This window comes from Aspergillus oryzae, chromosome 1 (genome assembly GCF_000184455.2).
Source record: "Aspergillus oryzae RIB40 DNA, chromosome 1".
Classification (NCBI taxonomy): domain Eukaryota; kingdom Fungi; phylum Ascomycota; class Eurotiomycetes; order Eurotiales; family Aspergillaceae; genus Aspergillus; species Aspergillus oryzae.
The window spans coordinates 3,166,350-3,183,072 of record NC_036435.1 but is presented as its reverse complement, the minus strand read 5'-3'; the positions used below and the strand labels follow the sequence as shown (position 1 = coordinate 3,183,072).

General features: G+C 48.1%; 4 protein-coding genes and 1 non-coding gene across 5 annotated transcripts; 2 read left to right on the top strand and 3 right to left on the bottom strand.

Moving 5' to 3' along the window:
* Positions 1–309: 309 nt before the first annotated feature.
* Positions 310–6,319, top strand: AO090005001226 (putative AMP binding domain protein; the record flags this gene model as incomplete). Its single annotated transcript, XM_023238506.1, has 5 exons — positions 310–373; positions 1,055–4,369; positions 4,427–4,636; positions 4,696–5,299; positions 5,359–6,319. 5 exons carry the CDS (start codon positions 310–312, stop codon positions 6,317–6,319), a joined length of 5,154 nt encoding a protein of 1,717 aa, XP_023089279.1.
* A 2,899-nt stretch (positions 6,320–9,218) lies between these two features.
* AO090005001228 (uncharacterized protein) lies at positions 9,219–10,142 on the top strand (the record flags this gene model as incomplete). Its single annotated transcript, XM_001818126.3, has 3 exons — positions 9,219–9,358; positions 9,417–9,774; positions 9,834–10,142. The coding sequence occupies 3 exons, from the start codon at positions 9,219–9,221 to the stop codon at positions 10,140–10,142; spliced, it is 807 nt and encodes a 268-aa protein (XP_001818178.3).
* Positions 10,143–10,331: 189 nt separating this feature from the next.
* AO090005001229 (SDR family NAD(P)-dependent oxidoreductase) lies at positions 10,332–11,451 on the bottom strand (the record flags this gene model as incomplete). Its single annotated transcript, XM_001818127.3, has 7 exons — positions 10,332–10,375; positions 10,431–10,509; positions 10,574–10,636; positions 10,703–10,843; positions 10,901–11,008; positions 11,068–11,217; positions 11,296–11,451. The coding sequence occupies 7 exons, from the start codon at positions 11,449–11,451 to the stop codon at positions 10,332–10,334; spliced, it is 741 nt and encodes a 246-aa protein (XP_001818179.3).
* Positions 11,452–13,278: 1,827 nt separating this feature from the next.
* On the bottom strand, positions 13,279–13,350 carry AO090005t00019. The gene has a single exon. It is a non-coding gene; the product is annotated as a tRNA-Ala (tRNA).
* A 584-nt stretch (positions 13,351–13,934) lies between these two features.
* On the bottom strand, positions 13,935–16,130 carry AO090005001230 (2-isopropylmalate synthase; the record flags this gene model as incomplete). The annotated part of the gene is made up of 4 exons (XM_001818128.3): positions 13,935–14,132; positions 14,201–15,784; positions 15,864–16,008; positions 16,123–16,130. 4 exons carry the CDS (start codon positions 16,128–16,130, stop codon positions 13,935–13,937), a joined length of 1,935 nt encoding a protein of 644 aa, XP_001818180.1.
* Between the last annotated feature and the right edge of the window lie 593 nt (positions 16,131–16,723).

Genomic DNA, 16,723 nt, shown 5'->3' with positions numbered 1-16,723 from the left:
GGAACTAAGTTTTATCATTGGTTCCCCTGTGTTTGTGGAGACCGGCTTTGAGGGGCTTCAAGCCACGACGGCAGGTGACGTTGTGGCTCTTCAAGCGCGGAGAAATAGAGGACAACCCGGAGTGAAATAGGACCACCTCACGATATCACCACTAGGGGGCCACATAAGTCAGGGTGTCTGAGATTCCCTCCAGCGCTCTACGACTGACGCCTCAAGGATCCTGAGATGAGGATCGTAGAACTCGTTTATCCTTTACAACGCGGATTCGCATGAGAGCCCCTCATTAAGTTCATATTCAACACTTCGAAAATGGCGGACGATAATCCAGAGCTGAACAGCGCTTTGCGGAACCTCGACAGAGAATTGGAGGTGTGTATGGAGCAGAGAAACCTATCAACTGCTCCTAACGATATGGGAGTCATTCTTGCTTGACCGTGTAGGACTAACATCTTGGAACTCAGGAAGGAGATATCACGGAGAAAGGGTAAGCGACCTCTATCGGACAAACATGGTAGATGAGAGCCGCCGGGAAGAGCGAGGGGGGTGCTCAAATACATGATGTTTGAATCAAATACAGTGGGAGATATACTATCAACGATTGATGAGACTGATTTTCTTGGAAGCTATCAGAAACGCCGGACGCTTCTCCTTTCACAATTCTTTGGCCCTAACAGCGGCCTCGAAGTTAATACACCTGGATCGGGAGGACCTTCTTCATCGTTGACGAGCTCAAATTATATTCCGCCGGCCATACTTAGCGTTCGACCGCCTACCGCCGAATCTACAACTCAGGGTTACTCATCATTCACCAACGAACGTGGCAACACACCGGGCAGCGGAAGCTTCGGATACGATCGAAGAATCAGTGCGGATACACAACACACCGTTGACAGAGACAGCGCGTTCCTACAGGCTCTCGACCGAATGCCCTCGTCTGGCTCATATGACTCTCTATTCCTGCCGAAGTCACAACAAGCGCCTGTGACACCAGAAGACACAAGGACCGCGACACTATTGAGTCAGAACTATGCATTCAACCCTGGTTCATACCAAGATCATTCGGATGAGCCTGCTGGTGTTTATGAAATGCCACCACCTGGCGGAATCACACGGCAGTCGACGATGCTCGACTCACAGCAAGGATACTTCTCCGATTTCGCGGGACAGCAACAAGATGATTATAGAGATAGCTATGGTGGGGGCGGCTTTCATCGTTACTCCCAATCGGATGCATTTTCTCCCACTGCAAACATGGCACCGCCGCTGATACCTGCTTCTGAGCTGCCTCATGGGCCGGCAATTGAGCATTTACTTCCTCTAGAGCCTCGGGACATTCCATTCGCAGTTCATGACCCCCATGACAAGAATATGCCAATGTCTAACTTCGACAACATCCCGGCTGTCCTTCGGCATCGCTCTCGGATTCATTCAAAACAGGCTGCTTATTGGGTCTTGGACCAAAAGGGCAAGGAGATTGCGTCGATCACATGGGAGAAGCTTGCAAGTCGTGCTGAAAAGGTCGCACAGGTTATCCGAGATAAGAGTAATCTATATCGCGGTGACCGAGTAGCCCTCATCTACCGAGATTCCGAGGTCATAGAGTTTGCCGTTGCGCTCATGGGATGCTTCATCGCCGGCGTTGTTGCTGTACCCATCAATAGCCTCGAGGACTATCAAAGCCTTAACCTTGTTCTCACCTCTACGCAAGCGCATCTTGCATTGACTACAGAAAATAATCTGAAAAGCTTTCAAAGGGATATTACTGCTCAAAAGTTGAACTGGCCAAGAGGTGTAGAGTGGTGGAAAACGAACGAATTCGGAAGTTATCATCCGAAAAAAAAGGACGATGTACCGCCTCTTGTGGTACCTGACCTGGCTTATATTGAATTCTCAAGAGCACCTACAGGGGATTTGCGCGGTGTTGTCATGAGTCACCGAACGATCATGCATCAGATGGCCTGCCTTAGCGCAATGATCTCAACTGTGCCGGGCTCTTCAAAAGTCAGATCGCATGGAGAAACGATCATGAGCTATCTCGACCCCAGGCATGGAATCGGTATGATCTTAGGTGTGCTTCTTACAGTATATGGCGGCCACACAACCGTCTGGTTAGAAGACCGGGCGGTTGAAACGCCAGGCCTCTATGCACACCTCATCACGAAATACAGGGCAACTGTCATGGCTGCAGATTACCCTGGTCTCAAAATAGCTGCCTACAATTATCAACAGGATCCAATGGCCACACGGCATTATAAGAAGAATTCTGAGCCCAATTTCGGAAGTGTTAAGCTCTGTCTTATAGACACTCTCACTGTTGATGCTGAATTCCACGAGATCTTGGCGGACAGATGGCTAAGGCCGATGAGGAATCCAAGAGCTCGGGATATTGTCGCTCCAATGCTTTGCTTGCCCGAGCATGGAGGTATGGTAATCAGTGTGCGGGATTGGTTAGGCGGTGAAGAACGTATGGGTTGCTCTTTAACTCATGAAATGGATCCAAATGAGCGCGAGGATTTCAAGAAGGAAGAGAGACAGTCAGAGAAGACCAAGGACAACAGCGGATTTGGCAGCAGTTTGTTGGGTGGGGGCTCATCACCAGCTCCTATCTCAAAGGAGCAAACAAAGAATGAGCTCCAAGAAGTCCTTCTCGACAAAGAGGCTTTGAAAAGCAACGAAATTGTCGTCTTGGCCATGGGTGAAGAGGCTAGGAAGTTTGCCGGGTCTATGCCACATGCTGTGCGCGTTGGCTCATTTGGTTATCCTATCCCTGATGCTACACTGGCTGTGGTCGATCCTGAGACAAATTTGCTGTGCACACCGAATGTTATCGGAGAGATTTGGGTGGACTCGCCATCCCTTTCTGGAGGCTTCTGGGCGCTGCCAAAACATACTGAAGCAATCTTCCATGCGCGACCCTACAAATTCGAAGAGGGAAACCCAACTCCTGTGCTGGTGGAGCCGGAGTTCTTGCGGACTGGTTTGCTGGGGTGTGTGATCGAAGGCAAGATATTTGTGCTGGGCCTCTATGAAGACCGTCTTCGTCAGAAGGTCGAATGGGTGGAACACGGACAGGAAATCGTTGAACATCGTTATTTCTTTGTTCAACATATGATCGTCAGTCTTCTGAAAAATGTGCCTAAGATACACGATTGTACAGCCTTCGATGTTTTTGTCAACGAAGAACATCTTCCGATTGTGGTCCTAGAGTCATACGCAGCGTCCACGGCACCAGCAACCTCCGGTGGGCCTCCACGGCAGTTGGACTCGGTTCTCCTTGAATCTCTGGCAGAAAGGTGTATGGAAGTCCTCTATCAAGAGCACCACTTGCGAGTCTACTGTGTCCTGCTCACCGCTCCCAACACTCTACCTCGTGTCACTAAAAATGGCAGGCGAGAGATCGGCAACATGCTCTGCCGCAGAGATTTTGATTCTGGGACTTTACCCTGTGTTCATGTGAAGTTCGGTGTTGAGCGGTCGGTTATGAACTTACCGGTTGGAGTTGACCCAGTCGGAGGAATCTGGTCTCCCCTAGCCCTGATGTCAAGACAAGAAATGCTTGCCATGCAAGAAAAGCAGTATTCGGGGGTAGACTACCGTGAAGTCGTCATGGATGATCGCACATCAACGCCATTGAGCAATTTCTCAACTATCGTGGATCTCCTCCATTGGCGTGTTTCTCGTCAGGCAGAAGAGCTGGCATATTGCTCGATCGATGGCCGTGGAAAAGAAGGGAAGGGCATCACTTGGAAGAAGTTCGACTTAAAAGTTGCCGCTGTAGCGACCTATCTGAGGAACAAAGTCAAAGTTCGCCCAGGCGATCACTTGGTGCTTATGTATACTCACTCAGAAGAATACGTTTATGCAGTTCATGCTTGCTTCTGTCTGGGTGTGGTTGCCATTCCCCTTCCCCCTATTGACCAAAATCGACTTTCAGAAGATGCCCCAGCGTTCTTACACGTTATCAATGATTTCAATGTGAAAGCCATCATTGTAAACAGTGATGTTGATCATGTGATGAGACAGAAGCTCGTTTCGCAGCATATCAAGCAGTCTGCACAGGTTCTTCGGATAGGTGTACCGGCAATCTACAACACCACAAAACCAACGAAACAGTCTCACGGCTGTCGTGAGCTCGGCTATGTTGTGAAAGATGCATGGTTACAGGGAAGTACACCGGCCATGGTTTGGACTTATTGGACGCCAGACCAGAGGAGGATATCGGTCCATATCGGCCACGATACTATTATGGGTATGTGCAAGGTACAAAAAGAGACATGCCAGATGAGCAGTGCAAGACCAGTTCTGGGTAGTGTTCGCAGCACCCTGAGTCTTGGCTTCCTCCATACATGTTTGATGGGTATCTATGTTGGTAAGCAGAATCAGTAAACTTAAAATAAATGTCTTCCGGGTTAACCAAAGCTTCTAGGGGCACCGACATACCTCGTATCACCCGTCGACTTCGCAACAAACCCTATGACACTTTTCGTCACTCTTGCACGCTATAAGATCAAAGATACGTATGCTACCAGCCAGATGTTGGATTACGCGATGACTGCAATGGCTGGGAAAGGTTTCCAACTTCAGGAATTAAAGAACTTGATGATTTCTGCTGAAGGCCGACCACGTATCGACATATGTATGTTCCTTATGATTCGATCAATCAAAACAGGTCTGCTAACACGCTCTTACCTCCAGACCAAAAGGTGCGTCTGCACTTCGCTTCTGCAAGTCTCGACCGTACCGCAATCAACATAGTGTATTCTCATGTCCTTAACCCGATGGTTGTTACGAGATCATATATGTGCATCGAACCGATTGAATTATGGCTTGACCTTCGGGCTCTGCGTCGTGGACTTGTGTGTCCGGCAGATCCTGATACAGACCCGACTGCCCTTGCCGTCCAAGACTCTGGAATGGTGCCGGTGAATACACAAATAGCTATTGTGAACCCGGAGACCTGTACTTTGTCACATGTGGGTGAATACGGCGAGATCTGGATACAATCGGATGCCTGCGCCAAGGCATTCTACGGATCTAAACAAGATTTCGACCACGAGCGTTTCAACGGCCGAATTGTAGACGGCGACCCGAGTGTGGCATATGTACGCACTGGCGATCTAGGCTTCCTTCACACTGTCACGAGACCTATTGGCCCTGGAGGACAGCCCGTTGAAATGCAAGTACTATTTGTTCTTGGAGGGATCGGTGAGACCTTCGAGGTCAATGGTCTCAACCATTTCCCAATGGATATTGAAAACTCCGTTGAGAGATGTCACCGCAACATTGTGACTGGAGGCTGGTAAGTGAACAGTCATAGTATTCCAGTATGACATACATCTGCTAATATAATTGATACAGTGCTGTCTTCCAGGCAGGTGGATTAATAGTTGTTGTTGTTGAAGTTACAAGAAAGGCTTACTTAGCATCTCTCGTGCCTGTGATTGTCGATGCTATTCTAAACGAGCACCAAGTTGTTGCCGATATCGTGGCATTTGTTTCTCATGGAGACTTCCCTCGGTCTCGATTAGGCGAAAAACAACGAGGCAAGGTCTTAGCGTCCTGGGTCACACGGAAACTACGATCAATCGCCCAGTTCAGTATCCGCGATATGGAAGGACCAGAAAATCCGTTCTCAGAGGCCCCTCAGCATCGCGTCAGCCGAAGCTCAAAACCCGGGAGCATGATGGGCAACAGCACTCGACGATCTACCGTGATCCCGGATAGCGACTCGGCTGTTCCTCGCTCACCAGCTCCAGTGCTTATGGAGCAGCCTGAAGCACCCGGCTCCTATCATACTAAGCAGGAAAGGGAAGAACCGGCGATTGATAGCCCGATCACCATTCCCGAAACAATCCCCTCAGTTCCACACATAGCGGAACCGACACGACCGCCAACATCTTCAACTACTGGGGGTCTTCCGGCAAAAGCTGAAGCTCCTGCAACAATTGGAAACCCTGACTTTGGTTTCGACTTCGGTGATTTTGCTAACTCAGCGGCCACAGCCACAGCTCCGTTGGAAGCAAGCACCCCCGCGATTGAAAATTTGCCTTACCGTAACCCTCCTAGGGGCGACTCTCTTGCCCATAAACAACAGTATGCCGGTGTTCCTAGTGGTTTCTCGACTGGCCAACCTGATTTCTACGATGGGAGGCCTGACGCACCGGACGTCGGTGCTGGCGACTGGCCACAAGAAGCTCTTATGTACCAATCAACGCTGGGAGTTGATGATACATATGGTCAGGGTGGAGTTCCTAGTACGCCCAGTAGTAACGATGACATGACAAGAAGGCGATTTGACGGAAATAACTACGGGATTTGAAAGCACGCAAACTTCATCATTTCGCCGTGCAACAGTGGTCATAACATATAGATGGGTAATTAGATGCAGATGCTTTGATATAGTGTTGGCTATCTTGTATCCCGTTTCTGGCATAGAGTACTTGGAGCTCGCCCTTCTTCTCTTTCTTTGTTATCTATGTCCCTTGAACATTTCATCGTTCTTATGACTTTACAAAACCCATTGCCTCTTTAGCCCATTCCCCTGTGCGCATTTAACCTCTAGCTGTTGTCTTCGATCAAATGATATGTCTACTTCTATTTGCACTGTGAACGACGTTCAACGTTTTGTACATACATACCCTATGAATGAATATGCTAGATTCTTTTAGCTATCGACTGGAAATGGTAGTATGTGTTTGCCAACTTGCGCCAGCTGCTCGAACACAGTCATCGCGATGGATTGTTCTCGAAGGGACTCGGGAAGAAGCCATGCTGCTAGTAAGTACTCCGTAGGCAGCGTTTAACTCCGTGGTGGATCCTTAATCATAAGGATGACACGGGACCGAGGTAATTCAACCGCCAAGATTCATAGGGCTTTGCGTTCCCACCTTCGATGTCTGAAGAAATATATAACGTAAGTTGGGTGATTCTAACGAGATGCGTGATTTTCACCAGACTTTTTACTGCAGAGTGGGTGCTTCCAACAAGGAGGGTACACGGTACAACCCGAGGAATGAAAACAGATAATATAATCAGCTTTGATACGAAGTAGATAGATACCGGCACCGGATTCAGTTTATGGCCGCTTAGTCACATAAGAAGAGCAATGTCCCGATTTATACACAGTATAGATCTTCTATACGGAGCCTGATTTAATGGTCTTGAATTCGCCACGTGAGGTTAATGGCGCCACTTAATTGTCTAAAACGGCCACGGGCTAGGCTAGTATCTACACCATTACCTACCTCAACCAAGAAATCGACTACCATTGCTAACACTACTATTTTGGAAGCGATTCGGATCCTGGGCAATCAAGGTTAGAGATTAAGGTAGACCCACTCGGATTCTTAAAGCGAGAGCTAGTATTATTTTACTTTTTGCATATTAGGCGAGGTGAGCGATCGCGGGCTTCTATCTCTTACTTCACTAACCTCTCCGATCTTTTTTATCTAGCGACAGAAAATATACCTATCTAGTCCAATATGGATCCGCATCCGCCTTTTGGTCATGCGCTGCGGACATCGTGTGATAAGTGTAGGGCTGCAAAGGTAATATTATTTCGGCATTCCGCGGGTATCCGATGATTGACCTGCTCTTCCAACAGGTGAGATGCCAGAGGGAAGGGCAGAGCTGTGCTAGGTGTCTACAACGAGGCGATGATTGTGTCACAACTTTCCACCCTCGAAAGACGTCGAAACCGGACAGGTAAGTAGGCACGCTTTGAAATTGCCTCTAAAGGCGTCTCTATCCGAATCACACCTCTCATTTCCCCTGTCATTTAGGCGAGGGAAGATTCTAGATATGGAAAGCCGAATTGAGCGCATGGAGTCGATCTTGGCCGCGTCAGGTCTCTCAAGTGAGGCTGCCACTCCTGCCACTACTGGTACATCAGCTGATCTGGACGATCAACTTTCAATGCTATTACTTCATGATGAGGGTTCCTCTACGTTTATTGGTAAATATGGAACTTCATATGGTATATGGAAACTCTGCTGATGACCTACACGCTTCAGGCTCAGCTTCGAGTCTCTCCATTTTCTCTCCTGCTGGATTACAGTGGATATCCAGTAGGACTAATTCTTCGGACCTTTCGGATCTCATCCTGAGGCGAATACAAGCATGCCCTCCCCTCCATGAATCAATGCGCCTATGGCATGGTCTAGACTATCGAGGACAAGTGTCACTTCCACCTAAACATGTTGCTGATTCGTTTGTCACATGTAAGATTATTTCCACCCGTATGAAGTACACTTTCTCTGATATGTTCTCAGATTTTTTTGACACCCTTAATGATGTTATACCTTTGTATCGAAGGGATACATTTGAAGCTCTGTACGAACAGCAGTATACTTCTTGCCCCCCGAAGAGCACATCTTGGTATGCCTCGCTCAATGTAGTTCTTGCGCTTGGCTGCCTGCTGTCGCATGAGGAGAGTATGAATGAGAGCACCGAAAGCTCAATGCGGGCACCCACGACTGCAGTAGACTACCTACGAAATTGCTGGAATGTTTTCGGCGAATTATCCCTCAGCTGCAGGGATCTTATGGCTGTACAGGCGTTGTTGGCAATGGTAGGGTCTCCTTCGGTTGATCTCAACTTCGGCTCAGGACTAATCAATGCATTCCCAGGCTCTTACTACGGAAATCCTTCTTGACAAAGAAGCCACATACATTGCTTTAGGAGCCGCAGTACGGGTCGCAACGTCACTCGGCTTGCAGCAACAGTTGAAGGACCCTCGCCTTTCCCCACCGGAGATCTCTGAGCGATATATTATCTTCTGGTGCATGTACTCTCTTGACAAAAGTCTCAGTCTTAGATTAGGAAGGCCACCAGCTATCGATGACAGGGACATAGAAATCGATATTCCAGACGAGCGGCAATTGGCCGTTACAAATCCGAGAACTGCTGTATTGCTCTTGGCACACATGAAGCTTAGCAGAATCGCCAGCGAGGTTTATTCGGAATTGTACAGCGCTCGCTCAAGAAGATACCCCGCCCTGAAAAGGTTTCGAACTATATCTGAGCTGGATACGAAACTTCAGGAGTGGTGCCGATCTCTACCAGGAGACGTCCAACCAGGAAAACCAATCGTATGCACTAAAGAAAACGTCCGTCATGCGATTACGTTACATCTCGAATACTTTAACTGTCTAGCAACTCTACATCGCTGCTGGGCCTTTCAAGATCAGCTGACGGAATATGATGAGTTGCACAATGAAATGGCTCGCCAAGGTTGCGGTGACATCGGAGATCGTGTCTATACCGGGCATATGATATGTTTGGACTCAGCTCGAAATATCGCGCGTCTTTTGATTGCAATAGATCAATATGGCTTTCCCAAAAGGACCATGCTAGTTGGGTAAGGATCTCCTCCGCCAAGATGTGTACTAGGAACCGCTGTGTCTGACCAGTCCTAGTCTCACTCTATTTCATTCACTTTCGGCGTTCATTATCCTTTTCGCCAATGTTATTCAGAATCCTGGCGATTCTTATATCACTGAAGACGTTCAGCTTCTGGGAGTCATTCTCGATTCCCTGTTCCCTAGTCTTCAAGCCAGTGGGACGTTTCTGCCCAATCTAGTCTCCGAAATATTTAGCAAGATGAGGTTAATGGCAGTGGAATATGTGGAAAAGGTGCAAGTCCAATTGAAAACCGTATCGAAACGGCCACGTCGAGACTCTGATGAGGCGGTCATGCATCTTCCTCATCGCCCTGCAACAGAGAACCATGGCCAGCCGCACAACAAGGGACTTGACTCCACAGCTGATACATACGTACGTATACACTTCCTTTGTTGTACCGCCTGGGATGGAACATACTCACTGGATTCTAGTTGACAAACGCAAGGCATAATGCGAGCCATAATCGGACGGAACCTACCAGCTTAAACGAAACAGAGTTACCGCACGAATTAGCTTCTAGAGATAGCGCATGGGGATCCTTGTATGACGGTCTCGATGATCCTCCAACAGATGAGATGCCGTCCGAACAGAATCCTCTCAATGAGAACTATAGCATGGGATCCCTTGCTGAGTCATTACCGGGCTCTATTCCTTTCATACCGTGGTCATTGGATTTCGACTTAACTGATCTTTGGCAGTTTGGGAAACAAGATCTAGTTGAAGGGCACTTTAGGGAGTAGTATTTCTAGTGGTTGTTTAGGGTAGACTATAATTTCTAATACTATTGCTATGCTTCCATGTCCATGGATCTTGCCTGAGTGTTTCCCAGATAACAGAACAAACCGAGGCCAAGAGAAAGATGCATCATAACCTAGGACATATTGATATCTAGCTAATCCGGAATCAAGATAAAGTCTACCGCACAAACTTCAAACCTTAGCCGATGGGAGATGTCCAAGAGCCAAACCCGCATCTATCAAAATCTTAATTAGTATCTCGAAACATGTACCTAAAACTGTGCAACATACCAACAGTGAGCTGCTGGCCCGTCGCGGACGTATTCTTTGCGAGACTGATATACGCGTCCGCGCAGTCGTCCAGGTACGTCTAGTTTGGTTTTCCTATGTTAGCGATATCTCGGTTTGGGCCTGCAGCAGATTCAAATCCATACCTCGTGTCTCAAAGTAGACCGTTCCTTCAGCGCATTGATTATGTTGTCGCCAAACTTCATGCCCTGAAATGTTACTCAATAAATCACCCGTACTAAGGACATTTGACAGTGTTAAATCAGTAGACCTACCCATTCCGTCAGAAGTAGACCCGGCAAGACTGCATTGACGCGAATCTCGGGCCCAAATGTGAAGGCGAAATGCTTCATCAGGTGCAGGCCAGCTGCTTTGGTGACAGAGTATGCCATGCTGCTGCCGCTCGTCGTGATTCCCTACTTCAGGTCAGTCTTATAACCACGAAGATCATTTGAAGTGGGTTCTGAGCATACGGCAACAGAAGAAGTTGCAATATAGACGCCGCCGTCGGGGTTCTTCGACATGATAGGCTGCGCAGTTTGCATAAGCTGCAGGTGGGACATTACGTTGGCTGCCCAACACTAGACGTGCGGATAAGTATTAATTTTTGAGGGATCATCTTGCACCATGGGAGCGTTACCTTATTCCACTCATCGTGGGACATGTCGTAAATGTCCCCAGGGCGAGTAAAGCGCGTCCATCCAGCATTAGCAATGATGATATCCAAACCACCTAGCTTTTCCACAGCTGTGTGAACAAGCTGGTCGTTCTCGGCGGCCACGAGCGTGTCCTTGATGGGAATAAATGATTCAGTACATGAATATATAGCATCTTGGAATCAAATCAATGTCTGTGAAGATATTCATACAGCTTGGGCGATGTGGCACTTCACCGAGTACTCATTCTCGAGTTTGTCGGCCAGTTGCTGCGCAGCCTCCACATTGGAGTGGTAGTTGATGAGCACGTTGGCACCCTCTGCTGCAAACTTCTCGCATACCAGGGCGCCTAGGCCTCTAGAAGTCATTGTGGCTACGATTAGCTAAAGGGGGATCCCAGTAGCGGACAAGGAGCTCTCTCACCTAGAGCCGGCTGTCACCAGCACGTTTCTTCCCTTTAACGAGTAAGGCATATGTGTTAAAGCAATTTTCAGATATAGTTTGCCGTTGAGGCGGAAAAACGAAAGTCAATTGGATTTAGAAATCAGATTTAAATTGGGAATTAGTGTCTTGTGGGTGTCTTATGGATTGTACGATGAGGGGGTTTTTTCTACCCCGCTTGCCCTGCATAAGGTACTAAAGGCTATCGTGCCGAGGTTCATTTAATTGATTTCGCTACCTTAGTGAATCACTAGTGTTACAATGAGCGCTATGAATAAAAAAGAGAAGTGCGAAGCTGAGGCTTGTTTTGTAGTTCCTTTCCTAACTCCAGACCGGAAGGTCCTTCCGTCTAACGGCTTATTTCCTACATATTATTTTTCTGTCAACAACAAAACTACTACGCAGAGTGGGAAGAGTAATAGTACCCATATGATAAATGACCCTTAAGGAGGCACTTACATGCATAAAAGGAGTTACTCTCCATCTGCCTGTCTTCGAACTCTTCGAAAGATAATATCTTGCTTGTGAATAAAGTAGAGGCCATACCTTTCGAACAACACCCACATGAAGGACGATACGTCCACCAAACTAGTATACGAGAACCCCCGCCTCTAACTAGACTATCCCCGAGCTTACACCGATCATTCCAAAATTAGTCAAAGGCAACCGTGCAATGATCCTAATCGATGCTCGATCCAGAAACTCATGTATGTCGTAATAATTCCGAAACGATTCGTTGAGTATCTTATATCGCCAAGAAGCATTAATTGAGCCAGGGCACTCCCTAGCACGGGGCTTGATTTGATCAATCTGTGAAGCCCATCAACATGCTGCCACATGACACCGCCTGCTCTGGCGACTATAAACCCCCCCTCCTTTCCTCGTTTCAACACTACCGTCAGACACGAAGACTTCAACACATCACAATCATCCCTGAGCCACTAATAGTCTGTCTACGTGCTCATATATCGACAGCGATATTCTTGTTCCCCCGAGAAGCCTTGTATATCCCCTCTCTCGTAGCATTGAAAGCCTCTCAATATCCTTGGAGCATTTGAAGTAGTTTATCACCCGAACAATGTACAATGTACAACCATGCGAGGAGTACTACCCTCTAAGGAAGCGCAATCCGGTCGTATTTTTCCAGGATTACATGATCATGACTTGCGTACTAGACGGCGCGTAACGTAGATGAATCGGCTATATCGTCCCCTACTCTGTTAGCCTGTATATCTTCGAGATATGCACGTTCTTTCGGAATGGAAGACTCCTGGACATTATCGGTATATGGGACACATTGTTCCCGGTAGTTGGGGTCCTTGCCAGGTAGAATTGAGTACGGCAAGTAGTCAATTGCTTCACATCCATCATCCTCGGGTGGCATGAGACGAATAACCTGTTGACGAAGCAATGAAGCCAGGTATTAGTATGCATATACCTGCTTCAGAAAGGCTAGAGCCACCGAAAACACCCGTCAAAAGACCAGACGAAGTGACGCTTCTGCTGAAGAAAGCAACTCAATGCCTAGCGCATTAGAGCTGAGGTCTCATACATAGACAGTACCACCAACTTGGGGTCATTGCATTGTGTCCTTCGAATACTACCTACAGTCATAGAGCTTGAATATAACGAAAACAGAGTCGCCGGAAGTAAAAATTTAAGAACATTCAGGGAAATACTAACTACGCGCCGTCCGGCACATCTATCTTAGGGGAGCACAGGTATACTTGAAAGAAACAAATAATAAAAAAGGTTGGAGATGCGGGGAATCGAACCCCGGACCTCTCCCATGCTAAGGGAATATTATACCACTAAACCACATCCCCAAGTGAATGGTAATTGTTCACTTATTAAAAAATATGAGGGACTTTAGAACAAACTTGCACAATTTAAGTTAACTTTAACCGTAAGTGGTAAGGCGGATGGTACGTGATCCACCAGGGTGACCCACGATCTCAAATGATCTTCCCATCTCAAGTGTGTTCTTTTCTGTGGTGATATCGCCCAATCGTCCTTTTATCTCGTGTCTCCTGTCTTGCATCTGTCTGTATATGTGATGCTATAGTCCGTATATGGTAAATGGTTACGGATTGCGCTCGTTTCGTAGAGTATGTGTACAGATTGTGAGTGCACCCGAGGGTGTCCTATATATCTAGATATATATAGCCTTGACAAAATATTTGGCTGGCTTTTTGTAAATTAAAGAGAGCTCAATCAAGTGAGAAAAATTTGACATCTCAATTATATTATCTTTCGTATCATGTCATTCTTTACATACAAAAACGCTTTTCAAGACTCTGCTTTTCTGCTACTGCAGTCTTAAAAATTAAACTGAACCTGTCCCCCCCAGCCATGAATTAGGAAAAGATAGAAACTCCCAAAAGAGTAGTAAGAAAAAAAGGCTCAAGATTTACTGGCTCTCGGCTTGTCTCGTCAGGGCATCAATATCGACCTGGGACTTAGAACTGCCGTTAGCAGCCTTAGCCAGGTTGGTGGCAAGATCGCTGGAGCCGGTGAGGGTCTCTAGGGCTTGCAGATCCTCATCTGTGAGGGTGTTGGAGCGGATAGGGCGGAAGGGAGCAGGAGAACCGGCACGACTAGTCAGGAACTGCACGACTAAAGTTAGTAAGATATATAATGATTATTGCAGCCAAACGAGGAAGTTGGAGAGCTTACCGAGCTAGCAGCACTGAGCAAAGCGATCAAACTGGCCTGGACAACGTCCTGGTGGATACCAACACCCCAGACCTGCTCCTTGCTACCGGCCGCAGTGCACTGGATGTACGTTGCGGCCTTCACCTCCCTACCCAAACCAATGGAGTGTTCCTTGTAGTCGACAACGTCGAGATCGATGCCGAGGGTGGACAAGGCGCCAGCCAAAGAGGAGATAGCACCAGGACCAACACCAGTAATAGCGTGCTGAACACCATCGATCTCGATGACACCAGTGAAGCGCCGTTTCAGGTTCTTGGTGTTCAGCGCTTTGCCAGGCTCGGGGGGTGCCGGGGATGTTGAGCGGTCCGTGGTGATATTGTAGTCGACCAGGTTGAAGCGGGGGTTGGACTTGAGGTGGTATGCCTCTTCGAAAAGGCCGACAATCTCGCTTGCCCGCAGCTCCCGGCTGACCTCTTCCGACTTCTTTTGAACGATCTTGCTGAACTCGACCTGCAAGGCGCGTGGGAGATCCAGCTCCAAGCTGCGCAAGATGACCCAAGCAGCACCACCCTTGCCACTCTGGGAGTTGACACGAATAACAGCCTCATAAGTTCTGCCAATATCTTGAGGATCCAAGGGGAGGTAAGGAATTTCCCATTGAACTTCCTCATCTGACGCTGCCGTGGCATCATCACGAAGCTTGAAGCCTTTCTTGATAGCATCTTGGTGACTTCCACTAAAAGCGCAAACAACCAGCTGACCGCCGTAGGGCCACCGTTCGTTGACAGGGATTTTATTGCTTTCTTCAACAACCTTGATGACAGCGTTGATATCGGAGAAGTCAACATTGGGGGTGATACCCTGTGTGTAGAGGTTGAGAGCCAGAGTGACCAGGTCAACGTTACCCGTTCTTTCACCGTTTCCGAACAGAGTGCCTTCCACACGCTGCGCGCCGGCCATCTGAGCCAGCTCAGCGGCCGCAATGGCACAGCCACGGTCGTTATGCGGGTGAATGGAGACGACGTACTTCTCTCGCTCCGACACATGACGGCAGAAGTACTCAATCTGGTCCGCAAAAACGTTGGGGGTCGACATTTCTACTGTCGCGGGCAGGTTAAAGATAATGGGAGCCTCCTCTGTAGGACCCCAAGCCTCCTTGACGGCCTGGCAAACCTGAGCAGCGAACTCGGGCTCCGTGTCAGAGAAGGTTTCGGGGGAGAACTCGAAGTGCCACTCGGTACCGGCGGTCGAGGGGTCATCCTTAGTGATCGAACGTGCGAACTTGGTGCAGCGGACAGCCATTTCCAAACTCTTCTGCTTGTCCATGTTGAAGACAATTCGACGGAAGCATGGGCTTGTAGCTAGGTAAATGTGCAGGATAGCCTTCTTCGCACCCTTTAGAGAGTCCACCGTGCGGCGGATGAGGTCCTCACGACAAGGGGACAGAACCTGGAGCCATACATCATCTGGAACGACGCCAGGAGTCTCCACCAGACGCCTGGTGAAGTCGAAGTCTGTTTGTGAGGCAGATGGGAATGAAACTTCGATCTCCTTGTAGCCGATATCGACGAGCATTTTAAAGAAGCGGAATTTTTGTTCACCATCCTGTGAAAGCCTAATGTGTTAGAATAGCTAGTCTTGTGTAATGCTTCAGCCACAATTGCTCTTCCACAAGCTATCATACCATTGGATCAGGCAAGCTCTGATTGCCATCTCTTAGATCGGTGGCCAGCCACCGGGGAGCCTTTTCGATGACCTTGTTGGGCCATTGGCGATCGGGGAGATGCAGCGGCTTAAACCGCTTGTACTTTTTTGAGGGATCTTTGAGCCTGTGGTGTTACTGTTAGTGCATTGATTGCAGTAAGTCGGCAGGGCTCGACGTTGAGTGCTGCGGACGGGAAGCTCCACGATAACGGAGCTATGGAGGGGGGTAGTGGACTTACATCGGCATGGTAGCGGTTAGCGGGTGAGATCCGCAGTGGGGGAATGGAGAGGAAAGAGAGGAAGTGACAAAGGGAGGTCGAGGAATAAAGACTCTCTGGTCGACGATCAAGAAGAAAATGAAAAGATAAGCTGGGAAAGTTTGAACGAAAGCAAACGAAGCAATTGAGGGTATTTAAGATGCGCAATGAGTCAACCCAATCAATTACAGTGACTCTCCGCTTCAATTTTTCTCTCGCCGACAGCGGATGGCAAAAGCGGCGTATGATTTGGTACCAGACCACAAATGGGGCAACGGGGACGGGGTGACTAACAATGCACCTTTTCCTCTTCAAGACTTTTGAGCCACTAGGTACCTACGCCTTGTTGGTGACAACAGTCTAGTTCTAGTGGTCTAACGATATAGGAGAGGTACCCTGAACCACATGGAACAAACTGGGTCTCACTTTGGGCCCGGTCAATCATCGAGTCGTTATTAGCAATAATATTGCCCGTTCTCTCATGCTATTTGTGCAATCTGCATTCCAGATGGAGTTCAACAGCGAACTATTAGAGTACGACATGTTTCATCGTCCCCAGTCGGCCGATGACCGGAGGCTTTCA